Raw genomic sequence first — 22,743 nt, forward strand, 5'->3', positions numbered from 1 at the left:
TTCCAAAAATTTGCGTTTAAAACACCGCTGCACAAATACCGTGTGATAAAAAATATTGCAACAATCGTCATTTTATTCTCTAGATTCTCTGCTAAAAAAATATATATAATGTTTGGGGGTTCTAAGTAATTTTCTAGCAAAAAATACGGATTTTAACTTGTAAACACCAAATTTCAAAAATAGGCTTAGTCATGAAAGGGTAGTGCATCTCATGCAAAGCCTTTTTAATTTTGGATAGCCTAGGGAAGGATTAGACCCTCTGTCAAGGTATTACTGCTGTGTCCAACATTTGGAGTTGTCACAGGAGCAAAAACAGAGGAGAAATGTCCCCATGGAAATACCTCTGCAGGTGCCAATATCTAAGAAGGGATTTCCTTAACTTTGGAGAGATTTCCTCTGGCTTCCAAAAATTATCAAACAATATGGGTATATGGGACTTTTAAGGTGCTAATCTTTTTACTCTCAGAGAAAGAACACAATACTGTATACCATAATTATCAAAACAGATCTTTAATATCTATTAGCAAAATGTTAAGAAAAATGGACTTGTAAGTCCTCATAAAAATATATTAGATGCATTTAGAAGTATACATAGCGACAGCTACTTTATACACCTTCCTAGTTAGATTCAATCCTAATTGTCACAATGCAACCAGCAGTAGATAAAGTATACTGTATAAAGGTAATAAAGATGACAATGGCAGATGCAATGTCCCAACGTGTTTCGCTGGTTGAGCTTTTGCCAATTCATAATAAAGATATGTTTTTATAATATTGGTATATTATGTTTTTTCTCTGAGGGTAAAAGGATAAGCACCTTAAAAGTCCCGTATATCCATATTTTTTTGTTAATCTTTAGGGATGTATTTATCAAATATATACGCTTTATTCTTGTTCCTCTGACTTCCTGATGTGCCTATTGGGCAGCAAGTAATAGAGAAATCTCCCAAACTGTGCACAGATGGCCAAATAAAGAAAATACTTGACGAGTTTCAGCCAACCCCTAATCCAAACCTAAAAAAATGTTTTTATGTGATTTAGGTTATTTAATGTTTCTTTTACCGTGTAATTGTATCTTTCTAGATCATAAAGAAGAATGACTTCAGTGTCGGTGTACCTTCTTTTACTTGTCATGCCATTTGTGGCATCAAAGTCCTCTTCCCAGAACCCTGGCTGCAGAATAAGGATCACATCCAAGGGGCTGCAGTTTGGTGAGTAGAGTTTGCTAAAGTTGTAATATTCTCGTCACTATGTATGCTTCTTCGTACATATTTACAGTTAGTTAAAAAAAAAGACATATGCCCATTGAGTTCAGCCGCAAGACAAAAATAAACAAATGATCATAAATAATTATTTGAAACCCACATGATCCTCAGCTTAGCTAACCTTCTCTGTTCCTGTTGGGCTATACTCCCTATTGCTGTCTGCAAGGCATCATCATTAAAGCCCAACTCCAGGAAACCACAAAAAGAACAAACAGGAGGGCTCAAACCAATGCCTAGTGCATTACCGAAAGATTTCATTAAACATAAACACAAGTACCAATTCCATACTCACAAAGGAGGCTTTTATATATATATATATCTATATATATGTATCTTGGTTTCTTCACTCTGGAGTACAACGTCCCAGTAGTCTTCTTCTTTTTCTGCATGGGCCCTGGCAAATTCTTGGTGGGCTTTTTTGTGCATGGGCTTTTCGGAGAGGCTTCCTTGGTGGACAACACCCATGCATGCCATTCCTCTGCAGTGTACGCCATATTGTGTCACAGGAAACAATCACCCCAGTTTGGCTTTCTACGTCTTTAGGTAACCGCAGTGAACTTGCATGGCAACTTTCTGTTTACAAACGATTTTTATTATTGTAGAAGGTCATAGTTTACTACAAATGTATAACAGAAACATAGGTACATCCAATATATCAAGTATGTTCTTAATATGAGGTGAATGGTACATATAAAATGAACATAGCAATACAACATAAGAACAATAAAGGTGAGATCTAAGTGTGGATTTTTCCTATCAGGTAGTATAATTTAAAACACAATTTTGTTCTATAATGATATGTATTATTAGGCTATATATGGTGATGATTAGGGATGAGCCGAACACCCCCCGGTTCGGTTCGCAGCAGCACATGCGAACAGGCAAAAAATGCGTTCGAACGTGCGAACACCGCTAAAGTCTATGGGACATGAATGTGAAAAATTAAAAGTTCTCATTTTAAAGGCTTATATGCAAGTTATTGCCATAAAAAGTGTTTGGGGGCCTAGGTCCTGCCCCAGGGGACATGTATCAATGCAAAAAAAAGTTTTAAAAACTGGCGTTTTTTCGGGAGCGGTGATTTTAATAATGCTTAAAGTGAAGCAATAAAAATTAAATATTCCTTTAAATATCATGCCTGGGGGTGTCCTTAGTATGCCTGTAAAGTAGCGCATCTTTCCCATGTAAAGGAAAAATGTAAACTAAAACTGCTTGCGTCTGTAATGTTTTGTCGGATTCTGGCAAAATAGATAAAAATACAAAAAAAATGGCGTGGATGTCACCCCCAAAATCCATACCAGGCCCTTCAGGTCAGTGACCTAGAAGCTGCCAATGCTATCAAGTGCCATTCCTCTAGCTCCAGGGTCTCCTGGATATCTTGTTCCCATTGGGTCATATAAGTCAGTTTTTCTGACACATATGTTAAAATAGTGTAAATTGCCAATATGTGACCACGAAGTTTATCATATTGGCAACACATATTTTCCATAGGTGACATAATGGTAAGGTCTCCTTTGCATGATAGGGTTTGCATATGATGGCATATTTGAGTATTTCTAAAGAGTTCTGAATCCGGCAATTGCTATTTATCTATCAGCAATCTTTTGGATAGCATACCTTTATGGTTGCAGAGGTCTGCAATCTGCAATAAGCCCTTGTTGGACCACCATGTAAAAGCAGAGGGGGTGAGGCCCGGGATGAACTCCTTATTTTGCAAAAGGGGGGCTAATGGGTTGTGGGGTGGTTTAAATCTGTGGGTCCTCGCAATCTATCCCATATGTCTAGGGATAAGGAGAGGGAGGGACATAAAATCCTTGGCCTTTCCTTCATTGGCAACCACATGATATGTGAAATTGGTTTGGGGTAACAGGAAGTAGATTCTATGGACCTCCACGGTGACTGGGGTTGTTGGGAATGAAGTTTGGTGAGTTGGGCTAGTTGGGCCGCGTAATAATATTTTTGCAGATTAGGAAGTTCAAGACCTCCATTCTGTTTTGGTGTGAACAAAGTGCGCCTGTTCACCCTGGGCCTCTTGTCACCCCATATATACTGAAAAAGTTTTTTGAAATGTCAACAGGTCAGAGCTATTAAGCATCACTGGCAAAGTACGAAACAAGTACAATTCTTGGAAGAATGTTCATTTTCAAAGAGTGCAATCTGCCAAACCACGATAGAGGATGGATTAGCCATCAGAACTGGTCTGCTGTTAAACATCTATATAAAGCAGGGTAGTTATGGGAGTATAGGGTATGGAAGGAAGGGGTCAAGTTTATCCCTAGTTGAGGTAGAGCTTCCAGTTCCCAGTGAAATTGGTGGGTCTGTTCGAGGACTTTCTGAGTGGAGTTCAGCAGGGAGATGTTCAATACCTTTGATTTGTCATGACTAATTTTAAGACCCGAAATTGCTGAAAAAGGTTGTAGTATTGCATATAGGTTGGGGTGGGAGGTGATAGGCGACGATAAAACCTTCAGGTTACAGATCTTTTTCGCAAGCGGTTCTATTGCTAGAACGAATAGCAGTGGGGATAAAGGACCTCCCTGTTGAGTTCCCCTACAAATATTTAAGGACCGGGAGGAGTATCCCCTAAGCATCAAAGATGCAGTTGGCATATCGTACAGCGTTTGAAGGAGAGCCAAAAAGCGTTTTCCGAATCTGTATTGGGACAGGACATAAAACAGATAATCCTAGGACAGGGAATCAAACCCCTTGTGGATATCCAACAAGAGCAGCATCCCCTGTCTGGGTCCTTTATGATCTCAGTCAGAATGAATGGCTGAAATTATATCTATGATTCTGCGGGTCTGATCTGATGTCTGGCGACCGGGGACAAAGCCCGCCTGGTCTAGGTGAATGTATTGTGGAAGAATGGAATTTAATCTAAGGGCAAGTACTTTTGTCATTATTTTTAAATCAACGTTTATTAGGGAAATTGGACGATAGTTGGAGCATTCTCCATGATCCTTACCCGGTTTCGGTATAACATGATGTATGTAAGCTGCATTATCGTGTTTTGGGATACTATGATATCCCTTGAGACAGTGAGACAGTGTCGACCATGACCAGACCGTGAGGCCAGAGCTTGGAGTCAGGAACCAGGATGGGGGGGGGGGAGGAAGAAATAAAAGAAAACGAATGAAGAATAGTAGAACAGTTGGCCTTGGGCCCATGTAGCATTGCTTAATAAACACTATGTAGTTATTGTGGTTATGGGTCGAAACCCCTTCCAGGAGTAACATCAATACATGAGGGTACCTTCATCCTTAGAGGGAGGTAGTCTCACTAAAAGGGGGGGCATGCGTGTACACCCTGACCCATAGATCAAAAACAGTAATGTAATAGTGCAAACGGGAACTAGTCTAAAACCATTTTAACATTCTAGAACCTACATTTTCTGAACAGACTGTCCTCCCATTAGAGTTAATTTTAAGTGTAAGTGAATAAAAAGTTGCTATGCGACACAGCAAATAGCGATATGTAAATCAAATACTAATATTAACCATTCTATACAGATAAATATAGAAAACTTGTGTGCAAAAAACAAGGTTATTCCACTCAAGTGCAAAGTCATAAGTGAAAGAGTTCAAAATTGCGTCATGAGTCGCAAAAAAAACAATATCCAAAGTTCATAAGTTGCATTCCTTGGTGTGTATAAAGGAATAAGGGGACGTGAAGGGACTTCCAACCACCAGTGGATCCAAAGGTTGATAACAGATGTATCCTTACCAGACGCGTTGGACCTCCTTTATAGCAAGGTCTTAGAAGCATACAGATTTAGCCCTCTGCAGGGACAGAAGATGACAGCTCACCACGCGACCTCGTTTTAAGTGAAGGGTTAATGTGTGGGTGTGGCGCTGTCCTAATTCATAGAAATACTTGGTAAATCGTGTGTAGCCAAATCCCATATGTAAAGTCGCATATAAAGTGTAAACCAAAATTGCAAATAAAAAATTCAACGAAAATAAAACCAAACATAAAACAGCAAAGTGACCCCCTTTGGAGTGTGTAGTTGTAACGTTGTCCTAGTGGAGAAAAAAGTGGAGAAAATGGAAAAAAATTGAAACAATGGAAGAAATCGCATAAAGGACTGCTGCCTCCACAGATGTGATTTCCACCAAGGTGGAAAAAACAGAAGGTAAGTGAAGGGTTAGTGTGTGGGTGTGGCACAGTCCTAATTCATAGAAATACTTGGTAAATCGTGTGGAGCAAAATCCCATATGTAAAGTCGCATATAAAGTATAGACCAAAATTGCAAATAAAAAATTCAACGAAAATAAAACCAAACATAAAACAGCAAAGTGACCCCCTTTGGAGTGTGTAGGTGTAACATTGTCCTAGTTTAAAAAATACCTTGTAAGTCGTGTGTAGCCAAATCCCACATGTAAAGTCACATATAAATTATAAACAAAATATGAACAAAATCGCATATAGCAAATTTAACGGCTAGGTTGGCCCCCTTTGAATTGGGGGAGGGGGGAAAGGGGACAGGGGATGAAATCAAAAAATGACTTTAGCCAAAACTATTCCATCCGCATAAAAACCCCATATAGTGATTGATTTAAAAGTCTTTGACAAACATAACATTGCTGAATAATTACATAGGTTAAATCGTGACTAGTGCTCAGTGCAACTTAAGTGAAAAACTTGACATCTTTGTAAAACAAGGCAGGTATTTGTATTAATCTTGGTGACCAGGTGCTCGTGTCTTGTGATCATGCGGACACTCACCAGCTTCTTTAACCCCTGCGGGGGTAATGCGCAGTCACAGTGTATGCCACTGTGCGGCAATCCACAGGCTGTTTCTGGGTCACGGTGATGTTTTAGGCAGCTTCTTTAACCCCTGCGGGGGTAATGCGCAGTCACAGTGTATGCCACTGTGCAGCAATCCACAGGCTGTTTCTGGGTCACGGTGACCTTTTAGGCATAAGAGAAGAAAGAGGAGATTCCATAGCGTAAAACCATAAAACACTCTTTATTGAACGCAGATGACAGAATGGTACTCACATTTAAGCAGTTTATAATAGGCAACCATGTGTCATCAAAACAGAAGAGCGTCAGATTTAAGTTGGTGATCCTCTGGGAGATGATGCAAAAGCGTCAAAATAGGCCACGCCCTACGCGTTTCGTCATAGGGACGTCAACTGGAGCGTGCCCCCTTTGCGTCACCTCCCCTCCTTTTATACTGTGCGATGTGCTGCATGCCTGCACACCGGAAACCTCCGGCGGCCATTTTCCCTTAGGTTTTTGCGTGGCCATCTTGCATGTGGCTATTGCAGACCGAAGCCATGTGTATAAACCTTTAGTGGAATATCCCTAGTGTTGTAAAAACAGGAAATAGAACAAAGGGAAATCCGTGGCCATTTTGTGAGAGATTTTGCAGACCGAAGCCCAATAGAGCAATTGATAGGTATATGCTATTTTGCAGGCCGAAGTCCGCGGCCATTTTCTTGTAGGTTCTGCAAGATCTATGTAGGCTATAGGTTTTTTAACATGCCTGAGTCCGCGGCCATTTTCTTGTAGAATGTGCGGGGTATATTTGGATTATACGGTGACCCCGTACGAAGAAACTTCTCCGTTCGAGTGTGTGTCACTCTGAGCCACAGATTTACTCTATCAAGATGGAAAATAAACCCGTAAAGAATCATCATAGGCAGAGGCAGTATTAATTATTCGCACAGTATAATTAAGTATACCTGACGACTTATACATAGAAATATAAAATATAAAATTTAAAATACATATACATAGAAATGTTTAATATTTATTGCTCCAAAGTACTAAAAATAAATTGCACGTCACTATGTACATGCAATATTGTAAAATAAAAAATTAACTAAATATGAAAAAAAATAATAAAAAAAATTAATAAAATTTTATAATAATATTAAAATAAAAATGATAAAAAGGGGGATAAAATAAGAGGGGTGGGAAGGAGACCGAGGGAAGATGGTGTTTGTGTCATCATGGAGCCTAAAATTAATGTCATACGTCAGGAACCTTTTTTATTTTTCACGTCAAAAAAGATTCTAATACATAAGTGACGTGTGTATTATTGCACGTGATCAGGTCCCTGGTGGTATATTCATTTCCATTAGATGTCGACCTAAATTTAGTTGTCTTTTTACTTGTTTTCTTACTTACTCTATATGGTAAACATTTACCACATTTGTAAAAGCCTCTAAGGTTATTCCCTATTTTATTTGTTTTGGGGGGTCAAGGGCATTGTGCACTAGTTTGTTCCTAAGGGTTGGGGCCTTCCTGTAAATAAAAATAGGTTTGTTTGGTAATATTATATATACCTATACCTATCAATTGCTCTATTGGGCTTCGGTCTGCAAAATCTCTCATAAAATGGCCACGAATTTCCCTTTGTTCTATTTCCTGTTTTTACAACACTAGGGATATTCCACTTAAGGTTTATACACATGGCTCCGGTCTGCAATAGCCACATGCAAGATGGCCGCGCAAAAACCTAAGGGAAAATGGCCGCCGGAGGTTTCCGGTGTGCAAGCATGCAGCACATCGCACAGTATAAAAGGAGGGGAGGTGACGCAAAGGGGGCACGCTCCAGTTGACGTCCCTATGACGAAACGCGTAAGGCGTGGTCTATTTTGACGCTTTTGCATCATCTCCCAGAGGATCACCAACTTAAATCTGACGCTCTTCTGTTTTGATGACACATGGTTGCCTATTATAAACTGCTTAAATGTGAGTACCATTCTGTCATCTGCGTTCAATAAAGAGTGTTTTATGGTTTTACGCTATGGAATCTCCTCTTTCTTCTCTTATGCCTAAAAGGTCACCGTGACCCAGAAACAGCCTGTGGATTGCCGCACAGTGGCATACACTGTGACTGCGCATTACCCCCGCAGGGGTTAAAGAAGCTGCCTAAAACATCACCGTGACCCAGAAACAGCCTGTGGATTGCTGCACAGTGGCATACACTGTGACTGTGCATTACCCCCGCAGGGGTTAAAGAAGCTGGTGAGTGTCCGCATGATCACAAGACACGAGCACCTGGTCACCAAGATTAATACAAATACCTGCCTTGTTTTACAAAGATGTCAAGTTTTTCACTTAAACTGCACTGAGCACTAGTCACGATTTAACCTATGTAATTATTCAGCAATGTTATGTTTGTCAAAGACTTTTAACCACTTCAGCCCCGGAAGGATTTACCCCCTTCCTGACCAGAGCACTTTTTACAATTTGGCACTGCGTCGCTTTAACTGCTAATTGCGCGGTCATGCAATGCTGTAACCAAACGAAATTTGCGTCCTTTTCTTCCCACAAATAGAGCTTTCTTTTGATGGTATTTGATCACCTCTGCCGTTTTTATTTTTTGCGCTATACACGGAAAAAGACCGAAAATTTTGAAAAAAAATGATATTTTCTACTTTTTGTTCTAAAAAAAATCCAATAAACTCAATTTTAGTCATACATTTAGGCCAAAATGTATTTGGCCACATGTCTTTGGTAAAAAAAATGTCAATAAGTGTATATTTATTGGTTTGCGCAAAAGTTATAGCGCCTACAAACTAGGGTACATTTTCTGGAATTTACACAGTCTTTAATTTATGACTGCCTATGTCATTTCTTGAGGTGCTAAAATGACAGGGCAGTACAAAACCCCCACAAATGACCCCATTTTGGAAAGTAGACACCCCATGGAAATTGCTGAGAGGCATGTTGAGCCCATTGAATATTCATTTTTTTTGTCCCAAGTGATTGAATAATGAAAAAAAAAAAAAAAAAAAAACAAAATTACAAAAAGTTGTCACTAAATGATATATTGCTCACACAGGCCATGGGCCTATGTGGAATTGCACCCCAAAATACATTTAGCTGCTTCTCCTGAGTATGGGGATACCACATGTGTGGGACTTTTTGGGAGCCTAGCCGCATACGGGGCCCCGAAAACCAATCACTGCCTTCAGGATTTCTAAGGGCGTACATTTTTGATTTTACTCCTCACTACCTATCACAGTTTTGAAGGCCATAAAATGCCCAGATGGCACAAACCCCCCCCAAATGACCCCATTTTGGAAAGTAGACACCCCAAGCTATTTGCTGAGAGGCATGTTGAGTCCATGGAATATTTTATATTTTGACACAAGTTGCGGGAAAGTGACAATTTATTTTTTTTTTTTTTTTTTTTTTGCACAAAGTTGTCACTAAATGATATATTGCTCACACAGGTCATGGGCATATGTGGAATTGGACCCCAAAATACATTTAGCTGCTTCTCCTGAGTATGGGGATACCACATGTGTGGGACTTTTTGGGAGCCTAGCCGCGTACGGGACCCCGAAAACCAATCACCGCCTTCAGGATTTCTAAGGGTGTACATTTTTGATTTCACTCTTCACTGCCTATCACAGTTTCGGAGGCCATGGAATGCCCAGGTGGCACAAAACCCCCCCAAATGACCCCATTTTGGAAAGTAGACACCCCAAGCTATTTGCTGAGAGGCATGGTGAGTATTTTGCAGCTCTCATTTGTTTTTGAAAATGAAGAAAGACAAAAAAAAAAATTTTTTTTTTCTTTTTTTAATTTTCAAAACTTTGTGACAAAAAGTGAGGTCTGCAAAATACTCACTATACCTCTCAGCAAATAGCTTGGGGTGTCTACTTTCCAAAATGGGGTCATTTGGGGGGGGGTTTGTGCCACCTGGGCATTCCATGGCCTCCGAGACTGTGATAGGCAGTGAAGAGTGAAATCAAAAATTTACGCCCTTAGAAAGCCTGAAGGCGGTGCTTGGTTTTCGGGGTCCCATACGTGGCTAGGCTCCCAAAAAGTCTCACACATGTGGTATCCCCGTACTCAGGAGAAGCAACAGAATGTATTTTGGGGTGTAATTTCACATATTCCCATGGCATGTTTGAGCAATATATCATTTAGTGACAACTTTGTGCAAAAAAAAAAAAAATAATAATAATTTGTCTCTTTCCCGCAACTTGTGTCACAATATAAAATATTCCATGGACTCGACATGCCTCTCAGCAAATAGCTTGGGGTGTCTACTTTCCAAAATGGGGTCATTTGGGGGGGTTTGAACTGTCCTGGCATTTTATGCACAACATTTAGAAGCTTATGTCACACATCACCCACTCTTCTAACCACTTGAAGACAAAGCCCTTTCTGACACTTTTTGATTACATGAAAAAATTATTTTTTTTTGCAAGAAAATTACTTTGAACCCCCACACATTATATATTTTTTTAAAGCAAATGCCCTACAGATTAAAATGGTGGGTGTTTAATTTTTTTTTTTCACACAGTATTTGCGCAGCGATTTTTCAAACGCATTTTTTGGGGAAAAAACACACTTTTTTACATTTTAATGCACTAAAACACACTATATTGCCCAAATGTTTGATGAAATAAAAAAGATGATCTTAGGCCGAGTACATGGATACCAAACATGACATGCTTTACAACTGTGCACAAACGTGCAGTGACAACAAAATAAATACATTTTTAAAAGCCTTTAAAAGCCTTTACAGGTTACCACTTTAGATTTACAGAGGAGGTCTACTGCTAAAATTACTGCCCTCGATCTGACCGTCGCGGTGATACCTCACATGCATGGTGCAATTGCTGTTTACATTTGACGCCAGACCGACGCTTGCGTTCGCCTTAGCGCGAGAGCAGGGGGGACAGGGGTGCTTTTTTTTTTTTTTTTTTTTTTCTTTATTATTTTTTTGCTTTTTTATCTTATTTTAAAACTGTTCCTTTCATTTTTTTTTTTTTTTAATCATTTTTATTGTTATCTCAGGGAATGTAAATATCCCCTATGATAGCAATAGGTAGTGACAGGTACTCTTTTTTGAAAAAATTGGGGTCTATTAGACCCTAGATTTCTCCTCTGCCCTCAAAGCATCTGACCACACCAAGATCGGTGTGATAAAATGCTTCCCCAATTTCCCAATGGCGCTATTTACATCCGGCGAAATCTAAGTCATAAAATGCTCGTAGCTTCCGGTTTCTTAGGCCATAGAGATGTTTGGAGCCACTCTGGTCTCTGATCAGGTCTATGGTCAGCTGGCTGAATCACCGGCTGCATTCTCAGGTTCCCTGTTGAGACAGGAGAGCCAGAGAAAAACACGGAAGACGGTGGGGGGGGGGGGCATTCTCTCCCACTGCTTGTAAAAGCAGTCTAGAGGCTAATTAGCCGCTAGGATTGCTTCTACATGAAAGCCGACCGCTGGCTGAAAAGAATGATACCAAGATGATACCTAAACCTGCAAGCATCATTCTGGTATAACCACTCAAAGTCGTGAATGCTGTACTCAGACAAAAATATGGTTAACAATAAAGCACAGTAAACGGTAAAGTATAAAAAATTGCAGACCTGAAAAGCAAACATGATAAAACATAATAACAATAAAACATTGCAGAATAGAATACAGTAAAAAAGAGCAGAACAATAGAGAGAATAGAGAGAGAGAGAATAGAGAGAGAACAATAAAACGACAACTATTATTTTTTATTTTATATTTTTGTTTGTGTTTTTTTTTTTTTTTTTTCACTTTTTTTGTAACTGTAACTTTTATAACTGTAACCGGTTCCAGGTTCGGGTCTCTCAAAATGCGATGGCATCTTGGGAGACCCTGTGAAAGTGTGTCCTAGTCTGTGCAATGCTGTACCCTACGCTAATACTCAGCTAGTGAATGGTAGCGTTCAAAACATTCACCAATACAAAGACCAGGATTGTCAGGACAGGAGGGACAATAATAGAGGGTGTCACGCCTATATCCGCGCTTGCTGCAGACACAACATCTTTTTTGGGGGGGTTCGCTGGGTAGGGGTACTCGGGAGGACATAAAAATGCCTCTCATGCAGCCGACTGCATTTGGTTGGGGATGTGAATGGGGGAAGTACGGGCGCTGCAGAAGTGGTGGGTTCCCAATTAGGATTGGCGAATGCAGCAGGAAGGGCATTATGGGCACGACGGGCCTGTGTTTGTCTTTTTGGTGGCAGCGGGACACTACTTGTGCTTGCCACCTCACCAGCTTGAACTGCACTTATGGGACTCGCCACGTCACCAAGTGTTACTGCAGTGCTGGTTTGACTACGACCGGGGTGTACTAGGCCGCTGGCGCTTGCCAGTTCACCAAAACGCTACCAAAAAAACTGTTAACGATCGCAGGGATCAGGCCTGACTCTGCGAACGCTGCAGTTATGCATTTAGTGTTTTGTAAGTGACAGTGATCGATCGATACTGCACTTGGGTGGGCTGGGCCGGGCGGAGGGGCAAAACACAGGTGCTAGCAGGTATCTGGGCTGATCCCGCTAACACTGCGTTTTTGGGAACCCTAAACTGCTGGGGACGCCAGTATAGATCTGATCGGATCAGATATTGATCAGTTCAGATACTATACCACTAAGGGAGGTGTACAGTGCGTGCGTGGGTGTTAGCGCTACTGGCACTAACCTGACGCTGCCTGGGGCTGGTGCTTGCCAGTTCACCAAAACGCTACAAAAAAAACTGTTAGCGATCGCAGGGATCAGGCCTGACTCTGCGAACGCTGCAGTTATGCGTTTAGTGTTTTGTAAGTGACAGTGATCGATCGATACTGCACTTGGGTGGGCTGGGCTGGGCCGGGCGGAGGGGTAAAACGCAGTTGCTAGCAGGTATCTGGGCTGATCCCGCTAACACTGCGTTTGTGGGAACCCTAAACTGCTGGGGACGCTAGTATAGATCTGATCGGATCAGATATTGATGCGTTCAGATACTATACCACTAAGGGAGGTGTACGGTGCGTGGGTGTTAGCGGTACTGGCACTAACCTGACGCTGCCTGGGGCTGGTGCTTGCCATTTCACCAAAATGCTACCAAAAAAACTGTTAGCGATCGCAGGGATCAGGCCTGACTCAGCGAACGCTGCAGTTATGCGTTTAGTGTTTTGTAAGTGACAGTGATCGATCGATACTGCACTTGGGTGGGCTGGGCCGAGCTGGGCGGAGGGGCAAAACGCAGGTGCTAGCAGGTATCTGGGCTGATCCCGCTAACACTGTGTTTTTGGGAACCCTAAACTGCTGGGGACGCCAGTATAGATCTGATCGGATCAGATATTGATGCGATCAGATACTATACCACTAAGGGAGGCGTATGCTGCGTGCGTGGGTGTTAGCGGTACTGGCGCTAATCTGACCCTGCCTGGGGCGACGCATATCACCGCCGGGCGATCAGGGGGCTAAATCTTTATTCGGTAATAAACGGCGGGTTCCCTGACACTATAAAAAATAAACAAACTAACCAGCGTCACCCGTAACGGTTATACAGTGATCAGTGGTGAAAGGGTTAACTAGGGGGCAATCAAGGGGTTAAAACATTTATTAGATAGTATATGGGGGTCCCTGTCGCTATAAAACTCTGACGGCGAACCTAAATATTTACGTCCCTAACTAGCATCACCAGCGACACTAATACAGCGATCAGAAAAATGATCGCTTAGCGACACTGGTGACAGGGGGTGATCAAGGGGTTAAAACTTTATTAGGGGGGGTTAGGGGGGTACCCTAGACCTACAGGGGGCCTAACACTCACTGCCCTGACACTGTAACTGTCACAAACTGACACCAATACAGTAATCAGAAAAAAAAAAAAAAAAAAAAAAACCTGCTGGTGTCAGTTTGTGACAGGGGGGGGGGGGGGTGATTGGGGGGGGATCGGGGGGCGATCGGGGGGGGGATCGGGGTGTTTAGTGTGCCTGGCATGTTCTACTGTGTGTGGTGTGTTGGTGCACTTACATTGCAGTCTTCTCTCCTCGGCCCGGAACGGAAAATACCGAGCCGAGGAGAGATGACATCATTTCCTCTGCCTCTGTGTACAATACAGAGGCAGGGAAATGATCCCATTGGCTGAGAGCGATCGCGAGGGGGGGGCCACGAATGGATGGCCTCCCCCTCACCTCCGATCGCCGGGGGAGATTTGCCGACCGCCGCAGGCACCGGGGGGGGGTCCGATCGGACCCCCCACCCGCGGGCAGGCAAGGACGTACATATACGTCCTTTTGCCTGCCCGTGCCGCTCTGTCGACGTATATAGTCGTGCGGCGGTCGGCAAGTGGTTAAATCAATCACTATATGGGGTTTTTATGCAGATGGAATCATTTTGGCTAAAGTCATTTTTTGATTTCATCCCCTGTCCCCTTTCCCCCCTCCCCAAAGGGGGGCAACTTAGCCGTTAAATTTACTATATGCGATTTTGTTCATATTTTGTTTATAATTTATATGCGACTTTACATGTGGGATTTGGCTACACACGACTTACAAAGTATTTTTTAAACTAGGACAACGTTACACCTACACACTCCAAAGGGGGTCACTTTGCTGTTTTATGTTTGGTTTTATTTTCGTTGAATTTTTTATTTGCAATTTTGGTCTATACTTTATATGCGACTTTACATATGGGATTTTGCTACACACGATTTACCAAGTATTTCTATGAATTAGGACAGCGCCACACCCACACACTAACCCTTCACTCCCTCGTTTTAAACTCGTGAATAAAGGAGGGGAGAAAAAGAAACTCCAATAGTATAGTAGATAAAAAAAGGGAATTTTATTGCCTTAGACAACTAGGCATCATACAAAAACATCCAAAATATAAAAGCCGGCAAAACATAAAAACAGCAGAGACGCCCGTGCTAAATTACATGGGGCTCTATGGCAATCTGGCATACACTGCGTAGCCACGCGTCTGGTAAGGATACATCTGTTATCAACCTTTGGATCCACTGGTGGTTGGAAGTCCCTTCACGTCCCCTTATTCCTTTATACACACCAAGGAATGCAACTTATGAACTTTGGATATGCGTTTTTTTTGCGACTCATGACACAATTTTGAACTCTTTCACTTATGACTTTGCACTTGGGTGGAATAACCTTGTTTTTTCCCCATGTAATTTAGCACTTGGGTGGAATAACCTTGTTTTTTGCACACAAGTTTTCTATATTTATCTGTATGGAATGGTTAATATTAGTATTTGATTTACATATCGCTATTTACTGTGTCGCATAGCGACTTTTTATTCACTTACACTTAAAATTAACTCTGATGGTGTTTATTCATGTATTCATCTATTTATGACACTCACACAGAAATATAGATTTAAGTATCTAATGCAAGCGCACAATTTTTTTCTTTTTTCTTTTTAGTTCAATTTTTCACCTCATTGATATTTGTGGTTTTTGTTGCAGCTGCAGTCACACTAATTTTTGCTTGGTAGCGCAGGTTTTCTTTCTTTTTTACTTTTTGTCCTCCCATTAGGCCCAGAAATCCAGGGCAGGCTGGTCTCAGCCCCATCGTACGTGCCCTGGAGATGTGGACTCAGGTGCGAAGACTGATGATCACCCCCAGAGGAGGCAGTCGGATCATAATGCCGCAAAGCAGCAGAACAACTAAACTGACAATTAAACTAAAATAATTCGACATTTATCTAGGCAGAACTTTAAACTGATTTAGAGAAATGCAACAGGGACGACAGTGGCGGATTAAACATCCGCAACTAGTTTCAACAGGCCTTACTAGGTGGGCATTATCAACCTCCATACAGGGGGAGGTAGATTCAGTCCGGGTTCAGGTGATCAGAGAGGATCTTCTTGCCGACTGCTTTTTACGGTCTTGCCACAGTGAGGAGAGAGGGTGATTAGCGTGTTGGGATGGTAAGGCGGTTTGGAAGTCCCGTGAGATGATCCCCAGTTCCAATAGTAAATCTTCGCCATCAGGAAATGTAGAGAAAGAGTGGGATCTGCCCTTGTATGAAAATGACAGTTTGAATGGGAATGCCCATCTGTACTTGATCTGTCTATTCATAAGCTGTTGCAGTAAAGGCTTCATGTTCCTCCGTTTTTGGACTGTAAATCAGTGAAAAGCTGGATTGGAGCTCCAAATATGGACAAATCAGGTTTGTTGCGGGCAGCAAACATCAACTTTTCTTTTATGCGATAATAATGCAGCTTGACTATTATGTCGCGTGGCAGGCCATCCGACCTGGGAGCTGTCAGGGTACGATGGATTCTATCGATTTCCATATGCTGTGTGGAAATGGCAGGAATCAGTTCTTTCATCAACTCCCTCATAGCTTCCTCTAAATCAGTGTGGGTTTCCGGAAGTCCTCTTATGCGCACATTATATCTGCCAGAGCGGTTTTCCAAATCTTCGATTTTGGAGTAGGCCTCATCCAGTCTGCCCTGGAGATCTGTAATCATTGTAGAGTTCTGATTGACTTTGGTGACCATTTCAGATACCTTAGATTCAACCAGCTCAAATCTTTCTCCTATGCCCTGAATGTCCTGTTTAAGATCAGTAGTTATTATGGAGCAAGCTTTGGTTAGCTCTTGCTGTAGCATTGCAGAAAAGCGTGCTAGCAGGGCTGCGTCCCCAGCATATGGTGTAGGCTCAGGCAGGTCCCTACCAGGGCTTGACTGGCTGAAAATTGCTTCGGTCATCTCTGCCATATTCCTATCCATGGAGGACATCGGGGAGTCTACAGGCTCTTGAATGTCCCTATATTCATCAGGGGATGGGGGTTGTGATAATGACTCATCGGGTTGTTCTGCATTTAGGTCCCCAGAGGATTGTGATGAGAAGGGGTCTCTGTGGTAATCAGGCTGGGCCTGTTTGGCTGCCTGTCTCTGTGGTCTGGATGTGCCTGTGTCCGTATCAGGGCTGCCTCGCTGTGCCTCGCCATCTTGGACTGATGCCTCTGTCCAGGGGAGGGCCCGGCCGCTTTGTTCAGTTTTTGTTGCTTATACGGCCGTCTTTTCGGCTGTCCTGTCGCCCGCCATTGCATCCCCAGTTATGGAGAAAGTATCAGGTAGGTTCAAGAGTTTGTTCCCGTTCGCAGCGCTGTTTATAGCTGCTTTGGGCTGGCGGTGTGCGGAGCTCACTCAGAGCACGTCTGATCTCGAGGCTGCGCGCATGCGCTTCTTTGCTGGACACCTGTTTAATGAATAATTAGACTCAGCTGTAGTTGAATTCTTTTTAATTAAGATTTGCTCCTAAGACTTTCATTGGGGTGTATTCATTTTTGCAACATGTTCTTGGATTAATTTGTTAGGAAAAATATATTTTTGTGTGTGCAAATTAACAAATGTTGGTTGCAATCAATGGCCCACATTTGTGGGAGTATTTTGTAGTATAGTGTCCCATAGAAAAATGTTGATTCTGAAAGTAATGTAAAGGTTTTCTGACAAATCTGTTAAAAAATGTTGTCATATGACCGTGCATCTTACGCTTTCTCATGCATTCTTTCTTACAGGGGTTACAGGAAACTGTGTAGACACACATTGTGCCAGTATTCCATAGTCTGTTCAGCTTGAGGCAAAATTTAGGTTGTGATAAACAATCTACAGTCAATTTTTGAGTGAACATCCGTACGAAAATTTTCAGTACCTTTGATGATTGACAAATCGAATATTTGATTTGCTTTTAATATTCTATTTAGGAATACATGTCATTTCCTGAACACAAACCACACACACACACACACACTGTTAGAAATTGCGGTAAAAAATAAACATCAATTTGACCCCACTAACTATTAGAAAATCGAACGAACATTCTTAAAACAAAACATTTTGATGGAAGTTTTACTAGTGTGTGGCCAGCTCAAGCCAGATACTTCTTCTCTACATTTGTTATTGGACTGGCATGTAAAGGGTTTTGACCTAAAGTACTGAAAAAATATATTTGATAAGGTATAATAAACAGATGATACACTCCCCACAGCCCCTCTGGTTCTGCTGTTAAACAGATGTTCCTAGAACCATTACAGCAGGTGGCTGAGCCTCTAGAAATTATTTACAGACAGACAACCGAAACTCTGGAAAACATATACTTTTACTCATCCAGTATATAAATATACATCACTTTTTTTGTAAATTAAAGTGTAAATCTACTCAAAATGTTTTTTTTTTCTTAGAAGTAGGTGGGGTCAGAACCCTGCCAGGCTTTTACTGCTATATGGGGTTCCATTAGAGGTATTTACCCTCACTTTTTGTCTTGCTGACATTTTACCAGACAGGAGGTGATGGGAAATGTCTGCATTTGTTTGAATCTGCCTTTTTGTTCACATTTTTAGTATTTATAAAATACAGAGCAGAACATAGAAATAAAAAAAAAAAAAAACTGTACAAAATAAGAATACATTACAGACTGTTCCATACAGAGACCAGAAGGATTCAGAAACAACCAAATTTAGGCCTCATGCACACAGGACGGTAAAAAACTCTCCTAGAATCCTACCTCCTCGCAGCAGGGTTCTTGCAGAAAAAATGTCTGATGCTTGTAATAGTATCTAACGCTTTTACAAGCTTTTAGACACATTTACAGGCTTCAAGCGCTTGGGCGTTAATTCATTTAATTGTCCAGAACAATAATTTATTCTGGCCATTGAAATTAATTAATGCTCAAGCCCAGTGGCAGCTGGTGAAGTTTTAGGATGGGGGGGGCGCCAGACCCCGCCCTTCCTTTTTGACCCCTCCCACTTGGTGAAAATCGGCGCGGTTTCAGCGAATAGTGGGCGTGGCTTAAATGGTGTGGCTCTAAGGGGGTGTGGTTGGCGTCTGAGATGAACGAGGGATGAAGGGAGAGGGATCGAGGGAGGGACAGCAGGCCCAGATCCTACGCAACAATAGAAATACTGTATGTGTGTTCTAGAAAGTTTAACAATCAGCAGATAAAGATTCTCCAAAACCTGGTGTTAGCACTTCAATCATCCCGATACCATGGTTGTTATGGTGTCAGGATGATTGAAGTGATTGATTCAACTTACCATAATACAGAATCAGTGGGAGCCCCGAGTGTGTCACCTGCCACGTCGCCTGCCACCAGATGCCATCAGATGTCCCCAGCGGAGTCTGTCCTTACATCAGGTGCCCCCAGCGGAGTTCGTCCTTACATCAGGTGCCCCCAGCGGAGTCCATCCTTACATCAGGTGCCCCCAGCGGAATCCGTCCTCACATCAGGTGCCCCCAGCAGAATCAGTCCTTACATCAGGTGCCCCCAGCGAAGTCCCTCCTTACATCAGGTGCCCCAGCGGAGTCCCTCCTTACATCAGGTGCCCCCAGCGGAGTCCCTCCTTACATCAGGTGCCCTCAGCAGAGTCCCTCCTTGCATCTGTGTTCCTATCAGCGGAGTCCCTCCCTACATCAGTGTCCCCAGTGGACCCCCTCTCTACATCAGTGTCCCCAGCGGAGTCCCTCCTTACATCAGTGTCCCCAGCGGAGTCCCTCCTTAGATCAGTGTCCCCAGTGGAGTGCCTCCTTACATCAGTGTCCCCAGCGGAGTCCCTCCTTACATCAGTGTCCCCATCAGTGGAGTCCCTCCTTACATCTGTGTCCCCAGCAGAGCCCCTCCTTACATCTGTTCCCCCCATCAGCGGAGTCCCTCCTTTACATCTGTGTCCCCAGCGGAGTCCCTACTTACATCAGTGTCCCCAGCGGAGCCCCTCCTTACATCTGTGCCCCCATCAGCGGAGTCCCTCCTTACATCTGTGTCTCCAGCGGAGTCCCTCCTTACATCTGTGTCCCCAGCGCAGTTCCTCCTTACATCTGTGCCCCCCATCAGCGGAGTTCCTCCTTACATCTGTGTCCCCAGCAGCGGAGTCCCTCCTTACATCTGTGTCCCATCAGTCCTCCTTACATATGGTGTCCCCATCAGTCCTAATTACATGTGTGTCTCCATCAGTCCTCCTTACATGTGTGTCCCCAGCACTGTCCTCCTTACATGTGTGTCCCCAGCGCTGTCCTCCTTCATATCACGTCTGTCTCTCTCTTCAGCTACTTCCTGTCTTTCTCTCTGTGTTCAGTGGAGAGGGGAGGGGCCTCTGCTCTCCGCTGAACACAAGGGGATTAGGCGACGGCCCTCTTTTTGGGCGCTGGAAGTGACTTTGTTCTCACACTGAGAACAAAGCACCCGGCCGGACACCAATCGGATGCTGCTCGGCGCAATGGATCGTGCCGCAAAGCAGCTCCAAACCCTGCGAATGAAGCGCCGCGTCTGCAATCTTGTGATTGCATTGACGTGGCGCCCGCACACAGTGAACTTAAGGACTTTTTTTTTCTTTTTTTTTAAAGGGCCATGTTTAAAAATTTTTTTTTACATTTTTTTTGTGGCTGACTGGGGGGTGGCGTCCACTAAATGTTTCTAAAGCCATAGCGTGCATTGACACATAGAATAACACGGAGGGGCGTTTTGAAGCAGGAAAAATGCCTGATACCCCTAAAAGCAGCACTAAACACGTCCTGTGTGCATGAGGTCCAAATCTGAACAGGGCAAGGATATTGATGACAGGCTTTCATCAGAGGTATACATTAGGTCTGCATTTCTTTAGTTAAGTAGGAAGAGCCTAAACCTCTGTTGAATTTTTATTGCTGTCTGTTAACTTGTTGTGGATTTTATCTTGCGTTCTCTCTGGTGAAACCTTTGAAATAAGGGTAGATCTCTCCAACAGGGCCCCCATATAACAGTAAAAACTTGACTGGTTGTCACGGTCTGGAGTCAGGCTTGGAGGCCAGTAGCTATAGCAGTGGAGGAGCAGCACCCACCAACAAGCGGGACAGGTATACAAGCAGGTCACCCTGGCTGATGATACGGGTTCACCTGAGGGCGAGTCTAAGTACTAACCAGTATTCACCAAAACTCCTGATGGTGGACATAGGTTTTGCTGCGTGCTGGTACCAGGTTGCGGTCCTCAGGATCGCCCCACCAGGAGGTGCGCAAACAGGAGTCAAGTAGCAGATATAGCAGGTAGAGATCAAGCAGATCCGTAGTCAGGAAACAAGCCAAAGGTCAGTAATAAACGATTGCAGGTTGGGATTACGCAGAAGAGTAGTCTAGGAACAAGCCAAAGGTCGGTAACGAATGGTAGCGAAGATACAGATGGCAGCAGAAGAGACAAAAGCTAGATTAGGCTGGAGGGAACATAATTATCTGGCAAACAGGAAGTACAGAGACATGGCTTAAATCAGGAAGTTCATGGGTGGAGCAAAGAGTTCAAGGTTCAAGACAAACCAGATTGAAGACAGGATCATCCAAGGAGTTGTCCAGCATTCCAGGTAGCTCAGCAAGCAGAGTCATTGCCAGACACAGTAGAGGTCGCAGGCTCAAGTCCAGGTGCTGACACAGGTTTACCTCCAAGGATACGGAGAGGTGTGAAAAATAAAAATAAAAATAAAAAGCAAAGGCAGCAGGAGAGATCCTTATAGTGTAGTAGTTTACGGATAGTTCAGTACAATGTGTGCAGAGAGGAATAAAATGCAACAATATACTCACGTCAGTGAGGTTGCCAAGCTCACTCATGGGAGAATCAGCAGTCAATGTGGGGTGAAAGTCTACAGGGAGCATAATTGTCCCTGCGCAACAGTCACACTCAATTCTTCATGGGGTGATCTGGACAATCCAGTGCATTGTGTTCTCTGTATTCTGGTGTATCCACAGCAAGAAATCTTTGAGCCCCAGAAAATAGGAAAGTGGTCAAAAGAGGCGCCCAAATGTAAAGGAGAAGCTAAGAAGTAGATTCCTCATAAAGTCAATATTTATTGCCCATAGAACATTTTAAAAACACAGTCAGTGCGTTTCGTGGGACTTAACAGGCCACTTCCCCAGGATGATGCAAAAAACACTGAAAAACAAAATTTATATATGTGTATATGTGATATTTCCTACAGTGGTTATCAAATCCAAGTAATCAAATAACAATAATATAAATAATCTGTAGGTTCACAGGATGGTGGGAAAACAGCCCAACAGTTAATGTTAACTATGTCAAAAGAAATGGTAATATAATAAAATACACTATATACAGTAAATAGTTCTATAAACCTCCATATAAATTATAGAAATGCAAAACATTATAGAAATAGTAAAATCCTGACAAGTGTCAAAATACTTCCCTACTGTTTCCAAAACTAGAAAATACTGTTTTTGGTTTGACATACACTTTAATGATATGGTGCAAGCAGCCGTAATGGAAGGCAACCCAGGACACATCAACCAGGATACTACTGATTGCTTCCTTCTTGATGGAAAAGCTCATTTATTTCAAATGTTTCAGATGATTACAACACTAGTTTTTATACCAATGCTCCCTTTATTAGATTTATTGAGCTCTAGATCCCCTTTCCTTCTCTGATTCATGGAAAAAATTACATTGTTTTGCTTTCATGTGTGGGATTTGGAAATTCATTGGTGAGAGACCTTGACAACTCTAATCTGGACAGGGTAGCGCTGTGTGATAGAGCTGTGTAAATCTCAGAACTAGGTGGACAAAAATAAAAAATCCTTTGGCAGGTAAAACCATTCCCTTAAATGCATTTTAACTGTGTACTTTGATTTTTGCCTGGAGTTCAGCCCTTTCGGGAGATAATGTGCTATGGGGTGTTATGAGATTTTAAAGTGACTGTAAAGGCAGAAGGACCCCTGCTGCTGTCAATCAAATCCTGTGAGGAGGGAGCGAGGAACGGGGCCGAGCC

At 42.6% G+C, this 22,743-nt stretch overlaps 1 protein-coding gene across 2 annotated transcripts in view; it reads left to right on the forward strand.

Moving 5' to 3' along the window:
• Positions 1 to 22,743, forward strand: part of PLTP (phospholipid transfer protein) — a 113,041-nt gene that overhangs the window by 29,747 nt on the left and 60,551 nt on the right. For both annotated transcript variants that reach the window (XM_073606268.1, XM_073606269.1), the window contains exon 2: positions 1,084 to 1,211. In XM_073606268.1, the coding sequence (XP_073462369.1) occupies positions 1,097 to 1,211 (115 nt within the window). In that variant the 5' untranslated portion in view covers positions 1,084 to 1,096. The remainder of the gene's footprint in view (positions 1 to 1,083; positions 1,212 to 22,743) is intronic.

This window comes from Aquarana catesbeiana, linkage group LG12 (assembly GCF_042186555.1).
Source record: "Aquarana catesbeiana isolate 2022-GZ linkage group LG12, ASM4218655v1, whole genome shotgun sequence".
Lineage (NCBI taxonomy): Eukaryota > Metazoa > Chordata > Amphibia > Anura > Ranidae > Aquarana > Aquarana catesbeiana.